Source organism: Scleropages formosus, chromosome 1 (assembly GCF_900964775.1).
Source record: "Scleropages formosus chromosome 1, fSclFor1.1, whole genome shotgun sequence".
NCBI classification, from domain to species: domain Eukaryota; kingdom Metazoa; phylum Chordata; class Actinopteri; order Osteoglossiformes; family Osteoglossidae; genus Scleropages; species Scleropages formosus.
The window spans coordinates 21,939,044-21,957,751 of NC_041806.1; the positions used below are offsets into that span (position 1 = coordinate 21,939,044).

Below are 18,708 nucleotides of genomic sequence, written 5' to 3' on the forward strand. Positions count from 1 at the left end.
TTACATTGGGTACAGCAAGAATCCAGAGAAAGATGAGTGGACATATTGGCCTGCATATAGTCCTGCAGCCTGGTCTGAAGGAAGCTGAATGTGCACAGTGTCCCCAGGCTGTAGAGGGAGCACTGCACTTCCTGATGCTTGATCCAGGAAGTTCTTCTTGTACTCATCATAGGTGTACATCACAGGCTCATTGTTCCTGTACAGGGCCACCCATACATTGGCTCCCTTGCAATGGACATGGTAAGCAAAGTAGTAAATCCCTGGAATGTCGCAGGTGAAGATGCCGGTCTGGGGGTTGTAGTTCTGGCGGCCATTGTATAAAAGCTTGTCGAACACCACAGGGGTACCCACAGGAGGAAAAGGAGTTGTCAGCTTTGCTGTGAATGCAGGCATCTCTAAGCCATTCCCACCCATTGCCTGTGCCCCGTACTTCCCCTTCGTGTAGGCCCCAAGTGGGGTCTTGACACCATCAAGACCTGGGCCCATCTCTGGCAGGATCTGTCCAAATCCAGGAAGTTCAGCTGGGGGCCCTGGTGGGCCAGGAGGGCCAGGTGGTCCTGGTTGGCCAGGTAGGCCTGGGGGTCCACTGGGTCCTGATTTTCCTGTTGGTCCCAAAGGACCCTGGAGACCGGGTTTTCCTTCACCTGGGCGGCCAGGCTGACCAGGTGGCCCAATATCACCTTTTGGTCCTGGAACACCTGGAGGCCCAATTGGTCCTCCAGGGCCCATAATTCCTGGGATGCCCTTAGGGCCTTGAAGACCTTGTTCGCCTGGCATACCCACTTCTCCTTTTGGACCAGGCATACCAGGTGCTCCTGGAAGACCTGGAAGCCCCTTGTGTCCATTTTCACCTTTTGGCCCCATGGGGCCAGGAAAGCCCCGTGGTCCTGGTTGACCTACCTCTCCAAGAAAGCCTGGCTGTCCTGGAAGTCCTGGAGGTCCTGGTTCACCCTTAGGACCTGCCTGACCCTGTGGTCCTCCAGCACCTACTTCTCCTTTAGGACCCGGGAAACCAAGACCTCCAGGCGGTCCCATTGGACCTGGTGGGCCGGGTGGTCCAATAGGCCCCTGGGGCCCAACCATCCCAGGGAAGCCACCTTGGCCTTTGTCGCCCTTTGGACCTGGGGCACCAGGTAAACCAGCCAAACCCCTGTCACCTTTCTGACCGGGATACCCTGGCTTACCAAATCCAGGCAATCCCGGAGCTCCAGGTAAGCCAGGTGGGCCCTGTTCTCCCTTTAAACCTTGAAACCCAGGTTGTCCTGGTAACCCATCAAGACCTGGTTTACCAACCCCTGGTAGTCCTTGTGGCCCTGGTTGTCCTGCTTCACCTGGTGGACCAGCAAGTCCTGGCTCTCCAGGGGGTCCTGGCTTTCCTAGTGCCCCAGGAGCCCCTGGCAGGCCATTCAACCCGGGTTTGCCAATCCCTGGAAGTCCAGCCTGACCTGGTGGCCCTGGTGGTCCGATGGGACCTTTTAAACCTGGTAATCCTGGCAGACCAATCCCTTTGTCACCTTTGGGTCCAAGCAGGCCAGGTAAACCAGGCAGACCCTTGTGGCCAGACTCTCCTCTGGGTCCTGGCTGTCCTGGTAGCCCCTGTCCTCCCTGCTTCCCAATCCCAGGCAGTCCTGGAGGGCCTGGTAGGCCCTGTGGCCCTGGCAGCCCCATTGGTCCCTCTCCACCAGCAGGACCCGCTTCACCTTTTGGCCCTGGAGGTCCAATTCCTCCTGGTTTTCCTGGCATTCCGGGCATACCTGGTTTACCAACTCCTGGGTATCCTGGGGGTCCAGACGGACCAGGCTTTCCTGGGGGTCCTGGCAATCCATGGCCTGGCAAACCTGGAGGACCCTGAGGGCCTGGAGGCCCCTGAGGACCTATTTCTCCTGGAACACCCTTTTCACCTCTGGGAACTATGTCACCTGTTCAGGATAAAAAATATTGAAAGAAAAATTCTACATTCCTCTTTTCCTCAAACTGTACTCAGCTTCACAAAAAACTTGATTCGGACACTCAAGTATACAAGAAGTCTCATCCACAAGAATTTAAATACATGATGTCAGGCCTGCATATTAATCTATAATTACTTTGCAGGTGAACAGATGTCGAGGAAACGGACCGTGTGTCGGAGGAGAACTACAAAGAGCGTGAGTGAGAGAGGCTCACCTTTGCCATTCTTGCGTGGCACCTCCTTCCCCATGTGCATTGGTATCTGTGGAAGCTCCTTCCTGTACTGCGGCATCATAGGCAGTTCTTTGCCATACTGTATGTGTGGCAGCATCTCCTTGCCCAGGTACTGTTGATGCGGCACCCCTTCCTTACCAAGGGGCATCTGAGGTAACTGTGGCATGGGCTGGAGCTGCTGGGGAAGCTGCTTGTGTCCATAATACACCCCTGCATGGACCTGGCATATCGCTGCCACTTGGAGTGCCGTCATTAAGAAGCAACTGCAGAAGGAGGGCATGGCTATAATCTGGGAGAAGAGTGAAAGTATTAATGGGACGGGATGTTAAAAACACGCTGTGTTTTTACATATTTACAGATAATATTTACAGCAGAAAACACAAACGCACCCCGCTTAAGGAAGTTGCAAAAGCAGCTGGTAACAGTATTGTTCTGCACTATCTTAAGTCAGCTAAGGGGAAATGAATTCACATGGCTAGGGTCAGTGGTGCTTTTCTGCAAGTGCTGATGAGAAACAAATGATCACAGATTGTGTGTTTTGGAAAGAAAAAGTCAGTTCGAACTGAAACCTCTGGAAATTCACCAGCGCCTGCGTGTAATTCTGGAGAGTCACAGCTGCAATCAATGAGAAAACAAACGGCGATGGCGTCCCCCACTGCTCCAACCTGGGCCTCGCATAGACTGCTTTTCAGCTTGTCTGGCTGTCAGGTGTGACCTCTTCTTTTTCCCTCTTTACCTTTCAAAGCTCAGTAAATCAGTGTATACATGTGGTGACTGCAATGGTTATAAATACATTATCAATGTACTAAAGAGGATCTGCTGGATATCTGTTTTAATTTTTCACTCCAGGAAACGCTCTCAAAAAGTTTCCTTATTTGGATACAGTCCAGAGCTGCCCATCCATTATCAATAACCAATTAAATCGCCACAATCTTTGACTTTGGTGTACTGGAGTCAGTGTTGGGGTACTAGAGTACAGGCATTTCAGAGGCTCTGCGGGATCCCAGGACCGTTACCACGACGGAGAACCCCTCTGTGAATGATGTGTTCCCTGGAAAACGAGGCAGAAGAAACAAAATCAACTCTTGCCTTGAGCAGCCAAGCCTAATAACCCTCACATGTGCAGCTGCCGACTTTTCAGCAGCTCTGTGCACGGTAACAGTGGTTATAAACTGGTGTTATTTTAATGTTCTTAGCTTCCTGCAGGCGGACACTGGCAAACCTAAACAGCAAAGCCAAGAAACACTGTCCACGTATTAGCAGCCTAAACCGCTCTTGTCTCAGCTAAGATTTGATGGAGTGCCCTCTTCTCACCAAACAACTTTAAAACGTTCCCTCAGAGATCAAATGCCTCGCAGCAACTACTTGCCCCAAAATAACATTTGCCATATCGTTCGTGACGAATAACTGCATACCAGAAAAATGTAAAAAGGAAGTGATCTGCCCAACAAAAATATAATTTCAAAGAACAAACATTGTTTCTCCTTTCCTCTGCCTCCTCTTCATTTCACTCTCTCGCTCTTCACGTTTAGTGTAAACACTGCTTTCATCGGACACATTCTTCCCAATAATCTGCATCAACTAGACTGTCTCTCAGTGCACAACAGGTAACAGGTGAACAGGCAGAAGGTTAGCTACTGTAACCTCATGGCTGCTGGGGGGGGGCTTGCTGTTTAGCCCTTGACAATAGTACTTACTCAAATTGAAATAATAATAATAATAATAATAATAATAATAATAATGACTACTGGAATTTGAAAAAAGCCAGGTGACACGTGAAATCTGACAATGTATTCTTGGCGTTCATACAATATTTTCCAACGAGAGATGCTGGACAGCACATGGAGTAGAAGAATGAAAGAAGAATTAAGGGCACCTTGTTGTCAAATCTGCAAAATATCGTTAAAGTAAAGCTATTAATGTAGGAATTGAATTAATATTCCTTCAAAGGGACATTAAGGGAGTTATCAGCTCTTTGTTAAAAAAAAACTGCTGGAAGCAGTAGATCTGTCATCCATCCCAGCCTTTGGGGAAATTCCTACCATTCCAGAGTGTGATTTTGGTTATCACGTTTTGCACAAATCAGCACAAATTTGTAGTTTGTTAAATAAAAAGGTCTGGAATTAGTTTCTGACAACATACTTTTTCCATTCCAGAAACAACATCATTTAGGAAATGAGCTACACATGCAATTCAACAAGATTAGAATTTAGTTTTTTTCTGGGGTGTAATATAATGACAATAAACATACGGTGGAAACATTTGCTAGGAGTGTTAAGCGGTATACAATGATTTAAATTACGGGAAGTGTTGTCTGAACAAACCAGCCGCCCTGATGAAAGGCAGCACTCGGTCTTGTGCAGTCACAATGATGGTGTTAATAAAAAGGAATATAAATCAGTTGATCAAAGAAGTGCATTATGAGAAACTGCACAGGTCATCTAACTCTGGGCCTTACAAGTAAGAAACTCCAAGTGAATTGTGACCTGTTACCAGAACCTAGAGCTCTCATTGTTGGGATCATTTGCCTTATCATGAAAAATGGTGGATGGGGCCCTCGAGAGTTTGCATATGATTGGAAAACCAAAGACCATCCTCTCTCAAACCTCACACGTAGTGGTGACCCTGCCCACCTTTTCATGGGTCACTGAAAGGAATGTCCCATCAAACGCTGGATTTTTACACTGACTGTCTTCGTGCACAAGGAGGTGTGTACAGGTATGTTATGTACAAGTGTGGAGGTACCACAAGTCTGTAAGGTACAGCATGTGGGCTTTTGGGACACCGGTTTCTATGTCACGGTTCTATGCCATCAGCATCACTCTTGTTTCGACCCATCAGGTAACCAAGCCTTCAATAAGCTCTATCATAAGTTATGATGGAGGACTGGAAGGAGTTTAGGAAATGGCTGTGTCCCAAAAGAGAAGATTGGAGGACTGGGAAACAGTCTTCGAAAATATCAAATTGCTGACAGTATGATCACATTACCTTGAAGATCGAAGGGTCATCTTCTACTGGTCAGCTCATCCCCACTTGTCCTTCTACACCAAATATAGACCACAGACACATCCACAAAAGTCCAAAAGCAGCCCAGTCTTACTGAAATAATCTATTTTCAGTAACACCCTGTCCCCTGTCCTCTTCGACTACTCAACCCTACGCTTGCAATAAATCCACAATGAATATGTTAAAAACAGAGAGACAAATTGAACCCCCGCAGGTGAGGTCCTATTACCAACATCGAGCTTTCTTTCTTCAGTTTTTTTCGTGAAATAAGTTGTGATGAACATAACTTCATTACCCCTCTGCAAGACACGTTTAACTTATTTTCTGTGGTTGTTTTTGTTAGTCATTTTTTCACCCTGATCCACCCTGGTTCAGCAAAGATCCAGCACATACCCCTCTATCTGCCATTTTCATATAATAAGTACTGATGTTATTTATTTGTTTCTCAGACACTTTTCCCTACTTTTCTGCTGGGTATAATTCAAAGACGTGATTGAAGGTACATGGTGAGAAATTTTTGTGTGCAGAAATGAGCACCTCATGAATCTTCCCTCCTCCTCTGTCTCTGCTGGCTGATAGTTGTTTCCTGTATCATGTTCAACACATTAGTTACAGTCTACAAGACCATTAACGGATCTGCTCTCTGATACCTCCGGGACCTGATCACTCGCTATGCCCAAACCAGACTGCTACACTCCTCCACCTCTGGTCACTTGGTATTCCAACACACAAGACGTCCAAAGTCAAAAATCCAAAGGTTCTTGGTTTTGGTTATCACAGGGTGGGATGAGCTCCCTCTTTCACTCAGAACTGCCGAATCCTTCTCAAAATTTAAGAAGTCTCAAAACACATCTCTCTTTTCTATCTTCTCCAGAAATTTCACCGCACTTTCTGTATGGTAATTATTGTCAACTCTGTATACTGCTACATGTGTAATATATGCTGGCAAAAACAACACTTAGAGACCCACGTGTCAGTGTTTCTGTGTGTTGGTGAATTTTACTTTTCTTTTTCTCAGTTGCACATATCTTTAGAGAAAAGTGTCTGCTGAATTAAAAAATAGAAAAGTATTCAGGCAGCAGTCTCTGCCATCTGCAGGCTTCAGATACACTTTCCTGATGAGTCAGTCCAGAAACCGCACCCAAGGACACAGAAGGGGAGCACAGATCCAATGTTTGCTGGAGCACAGATATTCCAGTAACCCTCTCCTTAACCTCAACCCTAACCCTAAACCTAAACAGAAGCTTCCATCTTTACCAACACATTTTAGATCTGATAGGAGAAAAATGCATCAGATATCCTTACTTCCTGTGAGTCTGGGCTGAAACAACACAGTCAATATAATATGCAATCTCAGTGTTACCAGGATGGTAAAAAGTAATTGGCTGACATATTTTGTGCTTATGAAAGTGGTAATTGTAATTGTAAAAATGATATTTTAAAACAGAACTGCCGATGATGACAGTCTTGACTTGTGCAAAATTACTTTCTGACCTTTGCTATTGTTCATATACTGTACGTATTAAGTCAAGAAGTGAAGTTATGTTGTGACTTTTGGTTACCACTAGAGGGCAGAGTTCATTAGCATGGGCTGATGGGAGCTCCAAAACCTTGTACATTGTATTACCTGAGACGATGATACACATGAAGTATATCTTTACGGAAGTGAGCTTTACACTGTTTTGTTGAGGGCACAATTTCTCTGCTTGGCCACCCTCAACTCTTGTTCATCTCCGTCTCTCTTTCTCCTGTCCTTGACCTGGTCATCCAGTGTTGTCATTTCCGGTTCTGCAGGTCGCGTCAATACTCGGGGTGGCTGATGAGTCAAATCACACATCCATCCCTCTTAGAGACTTTGAGATCCATGTACAATTCCCTACTCATTTTCTAACCATATCAGTCCCTTCTTCTCCTTCATGGCCACCAGACTACTCTCATGTGAACATCCTCCTGCACTTACAAATAATGCCAAACAAAGGCTTTGCTGCTTTTGTTGGACTCCTTCACGTTCATTCAATGAGTAAAAAAACACCAAAGGCTCATGGCTGCTAGGTTCAGATAAGAACTGACCTTGTTCCAAAAACACACTGAAGCCTGAGGGGGGTCTCTCTGCTCACAGACTGTCCGCCCTGCCATCTCCTGAAGTACGTCCTTTGGGCATTGAAAGCGCACTCTTCAAGGATATCCAAGGGAAGCTGCTATTGGAACAACACGATGTGTGTTCTCAGTGAACGTTGCAGTCACTTTACAGCGAGGTTAAACTTGGATGAGCCACGAGGCACTGCTCCTGAAGGACAGCTGAAGGGCATGGCACATGTTGCTAACGCTTAGAGCACATGAGGTGCGATATTCTTTTATCGGTACAGGGACCAAGAAAAGGTGTGGGGCAAACCTGCTCCACTCCTGTTGACTTTGACCAACAAGTTTAACGTCCTGAAGACAACCGTCAGACTGAGAACTTCAACCGTCTTGTCGGATGCCCTTCTATGTCTGCTACCTATTTTACAGCCCGTCATTTTATGTTGCTGAAGCAACGAGAAGGAAATTTGGTTTGAGATAGCAGGACTTGAGATAACGAAACCTGCAGCAAATGCCAGAGCGATGCTTGTTTCATGGGCCACATATGGTGCAGTAATCCATGTCATGGAACTCTAACCAGAAGGTTGCCAATTTAAACTCATTTTCCTACTACTTCTATAATACCGTTAAACAAGCTACCTCTTCACTCACTATGACTAACCGTTTATCCTAGGCAGGGTTTTTGGACCCTATACTGGAAGCATAGTGCCCTAGGACAGTAAGGGCACATCCCGGGCGAGACACCAGTCCATCGCAGCACCTACTTTGAATTACTCCAGTGAATACCCTGTTATATTAATGAACCATATTCTGGAAATTGCTTTGGGCGAAATTGTCTGGAAAACAACGAATTAGTAAAAACAGTTCCTAACCTAGAAGATCACCTTTCTCAAAGGATAAACTAAGCCAGCTCCTTGTCTTACTCTCAATTTCCCTGTTCTTGCTCTAGGACTCTGCAGGGTGTTTTCTTTGGCCGGTTTGTTAAGGAGTGGGCTCCCGGGCTGTCTGCTTGTATTTGGGTGGTTAAAGACACTTGTAAGCCCTTGGCACGGCGCCCGAAGCAGCCCGCGCCCTTCCAGCGATGACGAGTGAGTGCTCCTGGCGCCCTCTGACTTCTGGCGAGCCGCTGGTGATTTTCACACCAAGCCGCCATTGTTTTAGCTCTGTGGAGTGGAGGCTGTGAGCTTCAAAGGTCTCGGTGCCACTTGCCACCAGCCTGTAAATATGCGCAGACAGCTTATAAAAAGAGCTCATTGCCTGGAATGCTGTTTTCTGTCAGGAACGTGGTTGATGGGAGCAGGAACATGGATCCAAGTTTTAAGATGGTCCCTTGGAAATGAGAGAAAGGGTGCCCGTCTGGTTTCTTTTTCTTCTTCTTCTTCCTGCAGAGTCAGCACTGTCTTTCGCAGACAAAACAGGAGAAACCTGGACCCAGGAAGGTTGAATCTCCAGTAACAGTCGATTTGCAAGGAAGATTAATTAAAAATGTCCCAAAAGAAAGTGTTACATGCAACTAGTTCACCAGTCTCTGATTTCATGGGCCCCTAATGTGGAAGACTTCAAAATAAAGGGTTAGACAGAAATTTGATTGTCTTTCACCCTCTTCTTCACCTGGACAGTCAAGTTAAGGGAAGCAAGGTAAAAATTCCCCCGGAAGGAAGCAGATCAAGACATTAGAAAATTCACCTGAAATCAGACGAGTAGTAAAGTTTTCAACCCTCTGCCCTGGTTGTAGGCTTGTAGTGTCAAGGAGCATCTGTACGTTTCCAGAAGATCCACCCCACGATGGGGTCGAAGCATTGACAGGAGGAGTTCCATACCACTGTCAGGGGCTGTGTCTGATAAGAATGTGTTTACTGGTGTGTGTTTTCTGCCTGTGGTTGACACTGCACTCAGAGCGGGCACACCGCCACAGCGATGGGAAGCTGAGCTGACCACGGACGTGCCTGAGAGGGCCGTGGTCAGACAGCTATTCGCTGACCAAATAATCGCCATGTAATCGGGGTGTAATTTGTGTAGATGGTCTCAAGGGGCGGTGCGGGGGAGTAAAGCAAAGAACTAGCCTGAGTACTGCCCAGACACAGGTCAGGTAGAGTCTGAGGACAACTGGAATTGTCATCACAGATTAAACAAAAATATTTATTTTTCCAGCCTTATATCAAGATGGCAACAGTACAGTACACGCAGTACCTCTACTAAACTGCATGTTTCAGTTTTAGAAATGTTTTAGTGGTCATTCTGAGTGCTCTTCAGTGAGACCCTGCCTAGCTGTAAATACACACACACACACACACACACACACATACACACACACGTATATATACAGTCTATACAGTATACATATTGAGCCTATAACATACATATTAATCTTTACTATTTACTATTACTAAAACTAATATTACTTCCACCTCTATGCCAATATTGCAGTATTGCCTAGCTATGTGTGTAACACACAGATATACAGTGTACATACAGTATACAGCCTTGTTATTGAGTTACTTTCAGCTCTATGTCAATATTACTAAATATCAATGTAAAAAATTGTATACTATTGTTTGAAAGGTTATGGGTATCATTTCACTTTTTGTCCAGTGGCTGCAGTGAAACAGTGATTTAGGCTATTCTTTAGTCTTCAGGGGGGTGGTGTCCAGTATTGGCAAATATCTTTCTAACTGTATGTAGAATGCATGTTACACTGAAGGTTTACTCCATTGAGCACCTACACCTACCGATTACTCCAAAACCAGTAACCACTGAATTAGTGACACCAATAGTACATTGCACATTTTTGTGTATTATTTATTCTTTCTGCCTACCCTTCCATGTTGATGCTGCTCTATATGTGAAATGTGTCTTAAGGAGCGTCAGTGTGTCAGATTCCCTGTATGTGCAAACATACTTGAGCAGGAGCTTTTCTTGTTCTCCTTGTTTTTCTTATTTCTGTCACTCATTGAGAGGGAGACCGGGTTCAAAGCCACAGCATCCCCAGGGGATGGGTTTACCTTTCATACCAGGAGGGGACAGAAGGACATTAATTAAGGGGTTGGACAGAACTGTCTGCTCTCCCTGGCTCCTCTCTTTCTGCTTTCCGGCTCGCGAAAAAAATATCATTGTGTTTTATTCTTGCGAGACGCCGGTTCTTACCGCGGTGTGCGTCATGCCAAATAACTGCTTATCCACAAAACTGCCTCTAGGCAGACTTTGAGCCCGAAAGCTGAGTGTGCTGTAGGCCAGGGGGGAGACTAATTAGACTAACACTAAATGATTGTCCAAATCCCTGACGGCAAACCTGAAACATGTGGCTCAGGGTCCTGATACAACCCAGACTTGGCCATTTCTGTACCTTTGGAAAATTCTGGAACAGAGGTACTGTTTATTCTGTACCATTTTGCACAGCCATGCCGTGGTTCCTTAATAGGATTTTCTACCTGTCATCAGCTGTCATTTTTCACTGTTTCCGGAGCCCTGCAATCTGGAAAACTCCGAAGTGCTTGTGTCCAGGGACTGGAATGGATTTCACTCGCAAAACGAACACTAGTCTCACACACGAACACGCTGATGCCGGCTCCTCTCTCCCACGGGCTGGCGTTGCAAGGGGACTTATTCGTACCTGCTACTTTTCACATCCCACTAAAGAAGGGAGAACTTTTTTTCTCACAGCAGAGTGGTACCTCACAGGCGGAAGAGAAGTGTTTGCTCTGTTGTTGTCCAGAGCCCCTCCGTCTTGTCGACAAGCTCTGCTGGAGCAGCAGAAAAGGACACGGAACTGGGCTCCACATCCGGGGCAACATGGCCAGTGCGCCTCTGGAGAAAGCACTGAGTCTGAACCATTTCGGTCAATATCTGGGCAAGGGGAAAACCAGCAGGTGACTGGACTCACTTGAGTGTTTACTCATTCGACAATTCTAGGTACACATGCAGAGATCTGTACTGAACTGCAGTGGCCTGACCACGATAGAGATGGATGGATGGGCAGGTGGGTACAAAAGGAAAACAACTTGCAATCCACTCCCTCTTGATATTGTCATATTTTCACAAATGACAAATGAGCATCAGGTCACTGGTGTGTGCAGTATAATGCAGCAAGATGAACATAAGGCATCAAAATACATTATAAAACACATACACTTGTTAACTGCTAATCACTAATCTAGACACAAACAATAAAAATTCTTTGTATACGTTTTAAGGAAATATTATAATAAACTCTAATTAGAGATTTCTTAATTTTTTCTTTACCCTTACTTCCAATCCACTTTGTGTATGTCCTGTTAGTCAAAGGTCACTCCACTGAGGTCACTAAGATCTATCTGACCCTCGTGCCATTCCTGGCGTTCTTTCACATGTCAAAATCCTATTTGCAGACTGAGCTGCTCCAGGGTTGAAAGTCCACATCCACATCCTCTGGCAAAGTGGCAAAGTGTGTGACTGCTCTGAGAAGTCCTCTGAAAAGCACCCATCTTTTCGGGAGCCCAACACACAGTGATGTTCACCAGGCTCAGTGTGGTACGCTGCCTTCTCACTGCTGCAGTGACACTTCAGAGCATTATTACACTATAATGTACAATATAAGTCCAATAAAATCACCATTCCCTTTAATTCTTTTTTTTACTGGTGTTTAAAGACCAACACAGACCCTGGTGAAAACCACACATTCTCCATAAGCAGTGCAAAGCCTAAAGTGGGCAAAAAAAAGTAGTAATAAAAAATGCCAATAATACACACACAGTGGCTGAAACCACTTGTCCCAAGTGGGGTCGTGGTGAACCAGAGCCTAACTCTGCAACACAGGGCATAAGGCTGGAGGGGGAGAGGACACACCCAGGACAGGATGTCAGTCCATCGCAAGGCACCCCAAGCAAGACTTGAACCCCAGACCCACCAGAGAGCACCACCATGGCCCCTCTGCATAAACATATTTGGATGCAAATTTTGGACAGACATTAAAACAAACAAGAACAAGGAAAAGAAGAAGTAGAAGAAGAAGCAAAAGATGGGAGGTAATACAAGATATCGTAAATGAAAGACAAACAATACTTGTGATAATACAGTACGAAATATGTAAGTACTGAGATATAAACAGAACATGTGTTGTTCAGCAGCTGTAGTTAACGTAAAAAAGGAAAGATAAAAAGCAAATAGATAATTAAGTTCAATTCAATATTGCACATTATTAGGATTGCAAGAGGAATTGAGGGAAAAATGTTTGGCACAAGAAGAAGAGGAAAGCAAACAAACAAGAAAATTAGTAATTACTATATAAGCAAATTAACAACAACAATATCAATAATAATAATAATAATAATAATAATAATAATAAGATTTTTCGTATCTTTAAGAGAAACCATGAATGTGTTCCTTTGTTTGCTTGTATCTGTAATTAGTTGTATCTTCTATGGAAGTAATTGACCATCAGATTTTAAGATTTAATAATTGTTTACTAGGTTTTGTTACATTAGTGCCTTATGATAGCTCGCCGACCATCTTCCATCACATTTCGAAGTGGATCGAGGGTGTACAGTGAGCCATCTTGCAGACTTGTTTCATACGCCTCCTGCCCCTGCTCCCTGCCTTTGGCATCCAGGAGCTGTGGATGCTCTGGTGCCAAAAATGTGTCTTAATTGGAGAAGGTGATTGAGATGCAGAATTTTCTTATTAGCCCTGAGCAATGTCAGACAGAAAATCTGTTGCGTGCCTTAGAGCTGCACCACGGCCAAACTCTTTGCTAAATGCCGAAGGGCTTATATCCTGATTTGTTTTCCCCCTCTCTCTTCATTTTGGCAAAGGTTATTTTTGCCAGAAGAGAAGATTGTGGTTCTTTTATTAGGTTTAGCATCTCTTTCTTTCTATCGTGCCACCCACCCCAAGTTGAATGCAAAGGGCCGTTTTTGCATTCCAGACCACATGAGAGAGAATATTGCTTTTTCTGCTGGCCGCAGCTGTGCACCTGACAGTCATTATTAATCTCTGCGTGGGATTGAATCGGTTCGGCCCCCACACAGGAACCACATCCACATGGACCCAGTCTGATCTCTAATCATAAATAAGATAGTTAGATTTCATAACCGACACCCTTGAGGCCCAAGAAGAGGGCAGAAATGCCGCTGCATATGGCAACAGTTCCGTTGTGTGCAACCAGAACCACCTGATGGAGGATAAATTTGAACCATTTGGCTGTCAGGCCTCTTGGATTCAGGCCTCCTGTCCATCTCCTCATCCAGATCATGTCCAGTTTCAAACCGTTCTTATGATTCACTAGTCTTTTAAACTGCACAGCCAAAGTCCAGCATCAACCACAGTCCGAGGCTCAGCACTTCCAATTCTCTGTGTCTCCTTACAGTGGAGAAAACCCAAAGTTCTAAATCCATGTCACAAAAGCAAAGATCTCTTGCCCCTTTCAGAAGCAGACTCAAGATCTCCCAAGTCTGAGAAAACAAAGTCAAAAACATTTCCCTTACTTCCTAGCTGAGCTTGTGGACAAAGCAAAACTTGTGGCTCCTTAAAAACAAGTACACTGCCTCTCCTTGTTATAAACACTCGAGTTATGAATTTTCAAAGATACAAACATTTTCCAGTTTACTCACTTGTTTATACACATTTCATTTCATTTTCTGAAATGTTTGGCATGTGCAGAGTGAAAGCCACCAGCATTTCTGTGACTAGCCTTTAGCTGACAATAAGACACGCTCAGAGAGGATAGATACCAAAGAGGAGTGTAGAACCGCTTTTATTGAACTTACATCCACATTGTTTATAGGTTAAATCTGCAGTTCTTGAGTACTGGTCACCTAAAACAAGATGAGGAACATTACACATGTTTATGGGAGAAACCATCTAACAATGGGCACGGAACAGGGGGTTTGTGAAAAGAATATATATTTTGGTAATTTTAGTTTAATTTTTTAAACTAAACTACCTCAATGTTAATACACACACACACATTTTCTGAACCGCTTGTCCCAGTCGGGGTCACGAGGAGCCAGAGCCTAACCTGGCAACACAGGGTGTAAGGCTGAAGGGGGAGGGGACACACCCAGGACGGGACGCCAGTCCGTTGCAAGGCACCCCAAGCGGGACTCGAACCCCAGACCCACCGGAGAGCAGGACCCGGTCCAACCCACTGCGCCCCCTTGATGTTAATAAAAATGTTAAAATGAAAAGTCTTACAAAATATTTCCATTTTCTTTAGCTTCAGCCAAATTTTTACATTAATATTTTGCTAATAAATTGTCAGTTTTTATTGATTTTTTTAGATAAAAAAGTTGAAAGTGGGGAAAGCTGATAAATGTTGCCCATGTTCATCTGATGAATTAAGATGTTGTGTTTTTTATTTTCAGTAATTTTAAACTACACACATACACATTTTCAGAACCGCTCGTCCCATACGGGGTCGTGGGGAACCGGAGCCTACCCGGCAACACAGGGTGCAAGGCCGGAGGGGGAGGGGACACACCCAGGACGGGATGCCAGTCCGCCGCAAGGCACCTCAAGCGGGATTTGAACCCCAGACCCACCGGAGAGCAGGACTGTGGTCCAACCCACTACGCCACCGCACCCCCTAATTTTAAACCAGTCAATTTTAATTTAATGTACAGTTAATTTAAAAAAATCATATAAGTCCTGGATCATTAATGGAGAGAAGTTTTACTCAGTATTTGTATTCACTTTACTTTCCATAAGGGTTATGAGGAGTTATGAACAAAAACTGAGTTACAAACGGATTTATCCCATATCCCACAATTCCAGTTGTTTGGAAGCATATTAACTCAAAGGACTGCCATTCTGTAGTCCAAAAGATACTGTCTTTATAACGTTCACCTTATGCACGCCACACAATAAACAGTGTTCAGTATTCCATTTGCAAGGTGTGTGTGTGTGTGTGTGTGTGTGTGTGTGTGTGTGTGTGTGTGTGTTCGCTGATCTTTCTGTGTACTTTTGGCCACAGCAATAAGTGTGTAAGAAACACAGCTTTGCAAATCCACTTCTTTTCACAGTGTTACTGATTTATTGTCTGGCAGAAGTTTGTTTTCTTTTGTTCCGCCTTTCTGTCTTTCCTGAGGTTTGAAGGTCCATTGCCCAGCACAAACACACAGATCAGTCTAAATACCCTGACAGTGGTGCCCCCCCAAATGGCACTCAAGTACAACCCCTGCCCTCATGCCAGGTCCAGTCATTCCGCTTAACAATATATTTGTGACTGAATGGAGTGCTGGAATGTGGAGTTTATCAAGTACTGAGACAGATTTGCTCCCCAAAGTTTTCACAAAAAAAATGTCACATAAAAATATGTACGGAAATATTTCCTGCTCGTAATTACGGAGTAAGCGCTGTTTTAGACAGCAACAAAATAAAGGTCGCTTCGATGTCATTGCAGCTTATTAACATATAGATCAGATATAATAATAAATGTAATTTTTTACAGAAAAAAGGCTTTAACAGAGGTTATATCACTGGGCTTCACTTTGATATCCTACCATTCTGAGAAGTGGTACTGGCAGTGTAGTAGGTTACAGCTGCTACCTTTGGTCCTAGAGGTTGTGAGTTTAAATCACACCTCCAGCTGAAGTACCATTGAGCAAGGTACTTAGTGTTACTCTAGTAAAATTACCCACCTGCATAAATGGGCAAATAACTATAAGTTGCTTTGAAAAAGGTATCATCTAAATGGGAAGGTCCTACTGTGCCCTTCCTTACAGTTTTTGTAGTACCCATAAATTTCCAACAGGGGGTGCAAGAATACCAAGGCGTCCCCATCTGTGCTGTTCAACACGCAGAGCTAATGTGGTCCACCTGCCACAGCAGAAGCCCAAAAGCAACATGAAACAGACAAAGAGTTGTGGTGAACTTTAAACCAGCCGAGTGTTTGCTGCCACCGGGACGGTCCGTACGAACGCGGCGTGTGCAAGCAGTGAACAATGAACTACTGATGCTGCTGCACATTCTGGACATGACACTGCCGCCACATTCTGGCACTGGGAGGAGACTGGGCCAAGGCTCCGCCTCCATCTTACACTACCTGCACGAAAGGTGTGATGAAAGTACTCTAGAGTAAAGTGCCGGAGCTGCTGATCCTGCGCATGTGGGCTGCAGGAGGTCGAGGCAGTCATCATGTGTATGTTCCGTGCATCCATATTCCATACAGTATGTGCTGAACAATCCAGCACAATATCTACTGTGGAAATTTAAATAAAACTAAAATAGAGCAAATACAATGGTGCGGATGAACACCACGACTTGCAGTATATCTTTTTTAAACAGCAACTGATATTTCTCGCAACAGAGAAGGTTTTTTTTAAAAAAAATAAATAAAAGCAAAACAAAGAACTTCATAAGAAACAGGTCTGACCTCCAGTATGGTCATCTTTCTACACCGCTCTAAAAATGAATAGTGCACTGATTAGCCTGAAATAAATACTTTCTCTTCCTCCAATTCGGTAGACTTTTAACATGGCAGGGATTTGCAGACCATATAACTGTCTTTCCTGGATTAGTGGCTAGGCTCCTGGAATGTGGAAGATGACAAAACGGGGCACGTGAATAAAGAAACAGTAAGCTGTGTTAAAATGATTTCCTGTGCTGTGTCGTTTCTTGGATCACAGTCCCTGTACCACCTTTGTGATGAAACGCAAGCTGTCCCTCATCTCAGGACCCTCGGCAATAACCGTACCTCCGGGTTTCCTCTCTGAGACCCCACCCTTCACCACTCATCATTCAAGGCCTACCCCAGTGTCTCTGCAAGTGGGGGCGGGGGGCATCATTTCTCTCAAGTCCTGATCTATGGCACCTCCTAATCCGCAATGTACACGTATCACGCCCAGGGTGATCAGGAGCTGTTGCTGGGATGCGTGGACGAGCAGTAACATAAAAAGTATTCTAAAAAAAATGACAAAATTCAAAAAACCTATTCAAAAATAGCAAATTAACAGTCGAAAAGATCGAGGGAAGAAAAAAGAACGCTGCCATCATGAGAGAGCAAAACAACGTTGGACGCCTGTCAAGCAGAACGTGCAACATAGACGTGGACATCCACGAAAACTTCAAACGGACTGCTGGTCAGGCTGCAGAAGGGTCTTGAACACCCATCTTACTTCACATCGTCGTTGTAAATAATTTATGCTATTGCACTGAATAAATTCTTTGAATTTTCTAGTGCTTTTAATTTTACCTTTACAAGGGAATTATGTTTCTCATATGTGGAAATCTGTATGCTGCTTTAACACAAAATTATATCATGTCATACAGTCTGAGTTGTACTTTGGAGAAAAGTGTCTGTAAAATGAATGCATGTAATAAAATAAATGCAAATGGAGCACATGTGCACTTTATCATCTTTATTTAAATTTTTATGCTAGTTTTTATTATTAATTTGCCACTCTGGCTCCACACTTTGCATTACAGGGACCTGTCCTGACTTTCTCTGACTCAGAAACACTTCATTTAAGCTTTCAAGAAATGTCTGTTTTACATTTTACTTTGTTGTGACAGTGGACCTGAGTCACATAAAAGCAGATTTTCTTTTCACTGTGCTGGTTATACAGCAGAGCAGTCTGAGTGCACCTTGACATCCCATGCAGGACTGTAGCAATATTGCAGTCATATCTGCATATGACAAATGCAATACCCAGGAATGAAATGAGCTGTTTTGCTTCTCTGCAAATATTCCTCTTTCCTACAATGTTAAAATCTGCCACTTGCAAGGATGAACGAGTCATTTTAACCTCTCGCAGATTGGAGGCAAAAGCCAAAAATCTGAGCCAGGGATGTGCATGAAATCCATCTTTTAAGCATAATAAAAAGTGAACACAGGAACACTTGTGCACACAGATACTGTTTGCACTGTTTGGAAAGAGCTCAACTTTAGTAAGTGCTGCAAGCAGCGGTTCAAAACAGCTCCAACGTAGAGGAATTTTTGGTAAAAACTCATGTTTATAACAATGAGCGTGATGTAAATGTAGAGTAAAGCGCACTTACCTTTGTGGGTGGTGCAGGACACAGTGAGAGAGGGACGATCACTGTAGGCAGAGAACTTGGGAAAAGATCTCTGGACAGCAGCAAGCAACATTCACTTAGCTTTTATGTACAGGTGGGCGGGGCTAAGTCCTTCGTCCTTCGGAGGAGGAGGTGGGCAGAAAGAGAGAGGTAGACAGGACCACGAGAGAGAGACAGGATGGAGGGGAGAAAGTACAGCAGTGGGGGAAGAGAGAATTATTGTGATTATGTAAAAGAAACGGAGGTGGGAGATTCTGGGTGAAGGTAAAGTCAGTGGCGGAGGTGCTGGGAGTGTGTTGTACACACTGCAGGCCAAAAACTTGACCGACCCTCAACACTAACACACTCTGAGCTCTCTCAGAATGGGAATAAATGAGCAAACACGCACCGATACCCACAAGTGAGGGAAGTCTCCTGGATCTTGATAACATCTGGAAATTTCTTTCCAAGTTT

General features: G+C 44.4%; 1 protein-coding gene across 1 annotated transcript; it reads right to left on the reverse strand.

Moving 5' to 3' along the window:
- col8a1a (collagen, type VIII, alpha 1a) lies at positions 1–18,299 on the reverse strand. Its single transcript, XM_018749964.1, has 3 exons — positions 18,238–18,299; positions 2,164–2,470; positions 1–1,919 (listed from the first exon to the last, which is right to left on the reverse strand). Exons 2-3 carry the CDS (start codon positions 2,459–2,461, stop codon positions 1–3), a joined length of 2,217 nt encoding a protein of 738 aa, XP_018605480.1. The 5' UTR covers positions 2,462–2,470; positions 18,238–18,299.
- Between the last annotated feature and the right edge of the window lie 409 nt (positions 18,300–18,708).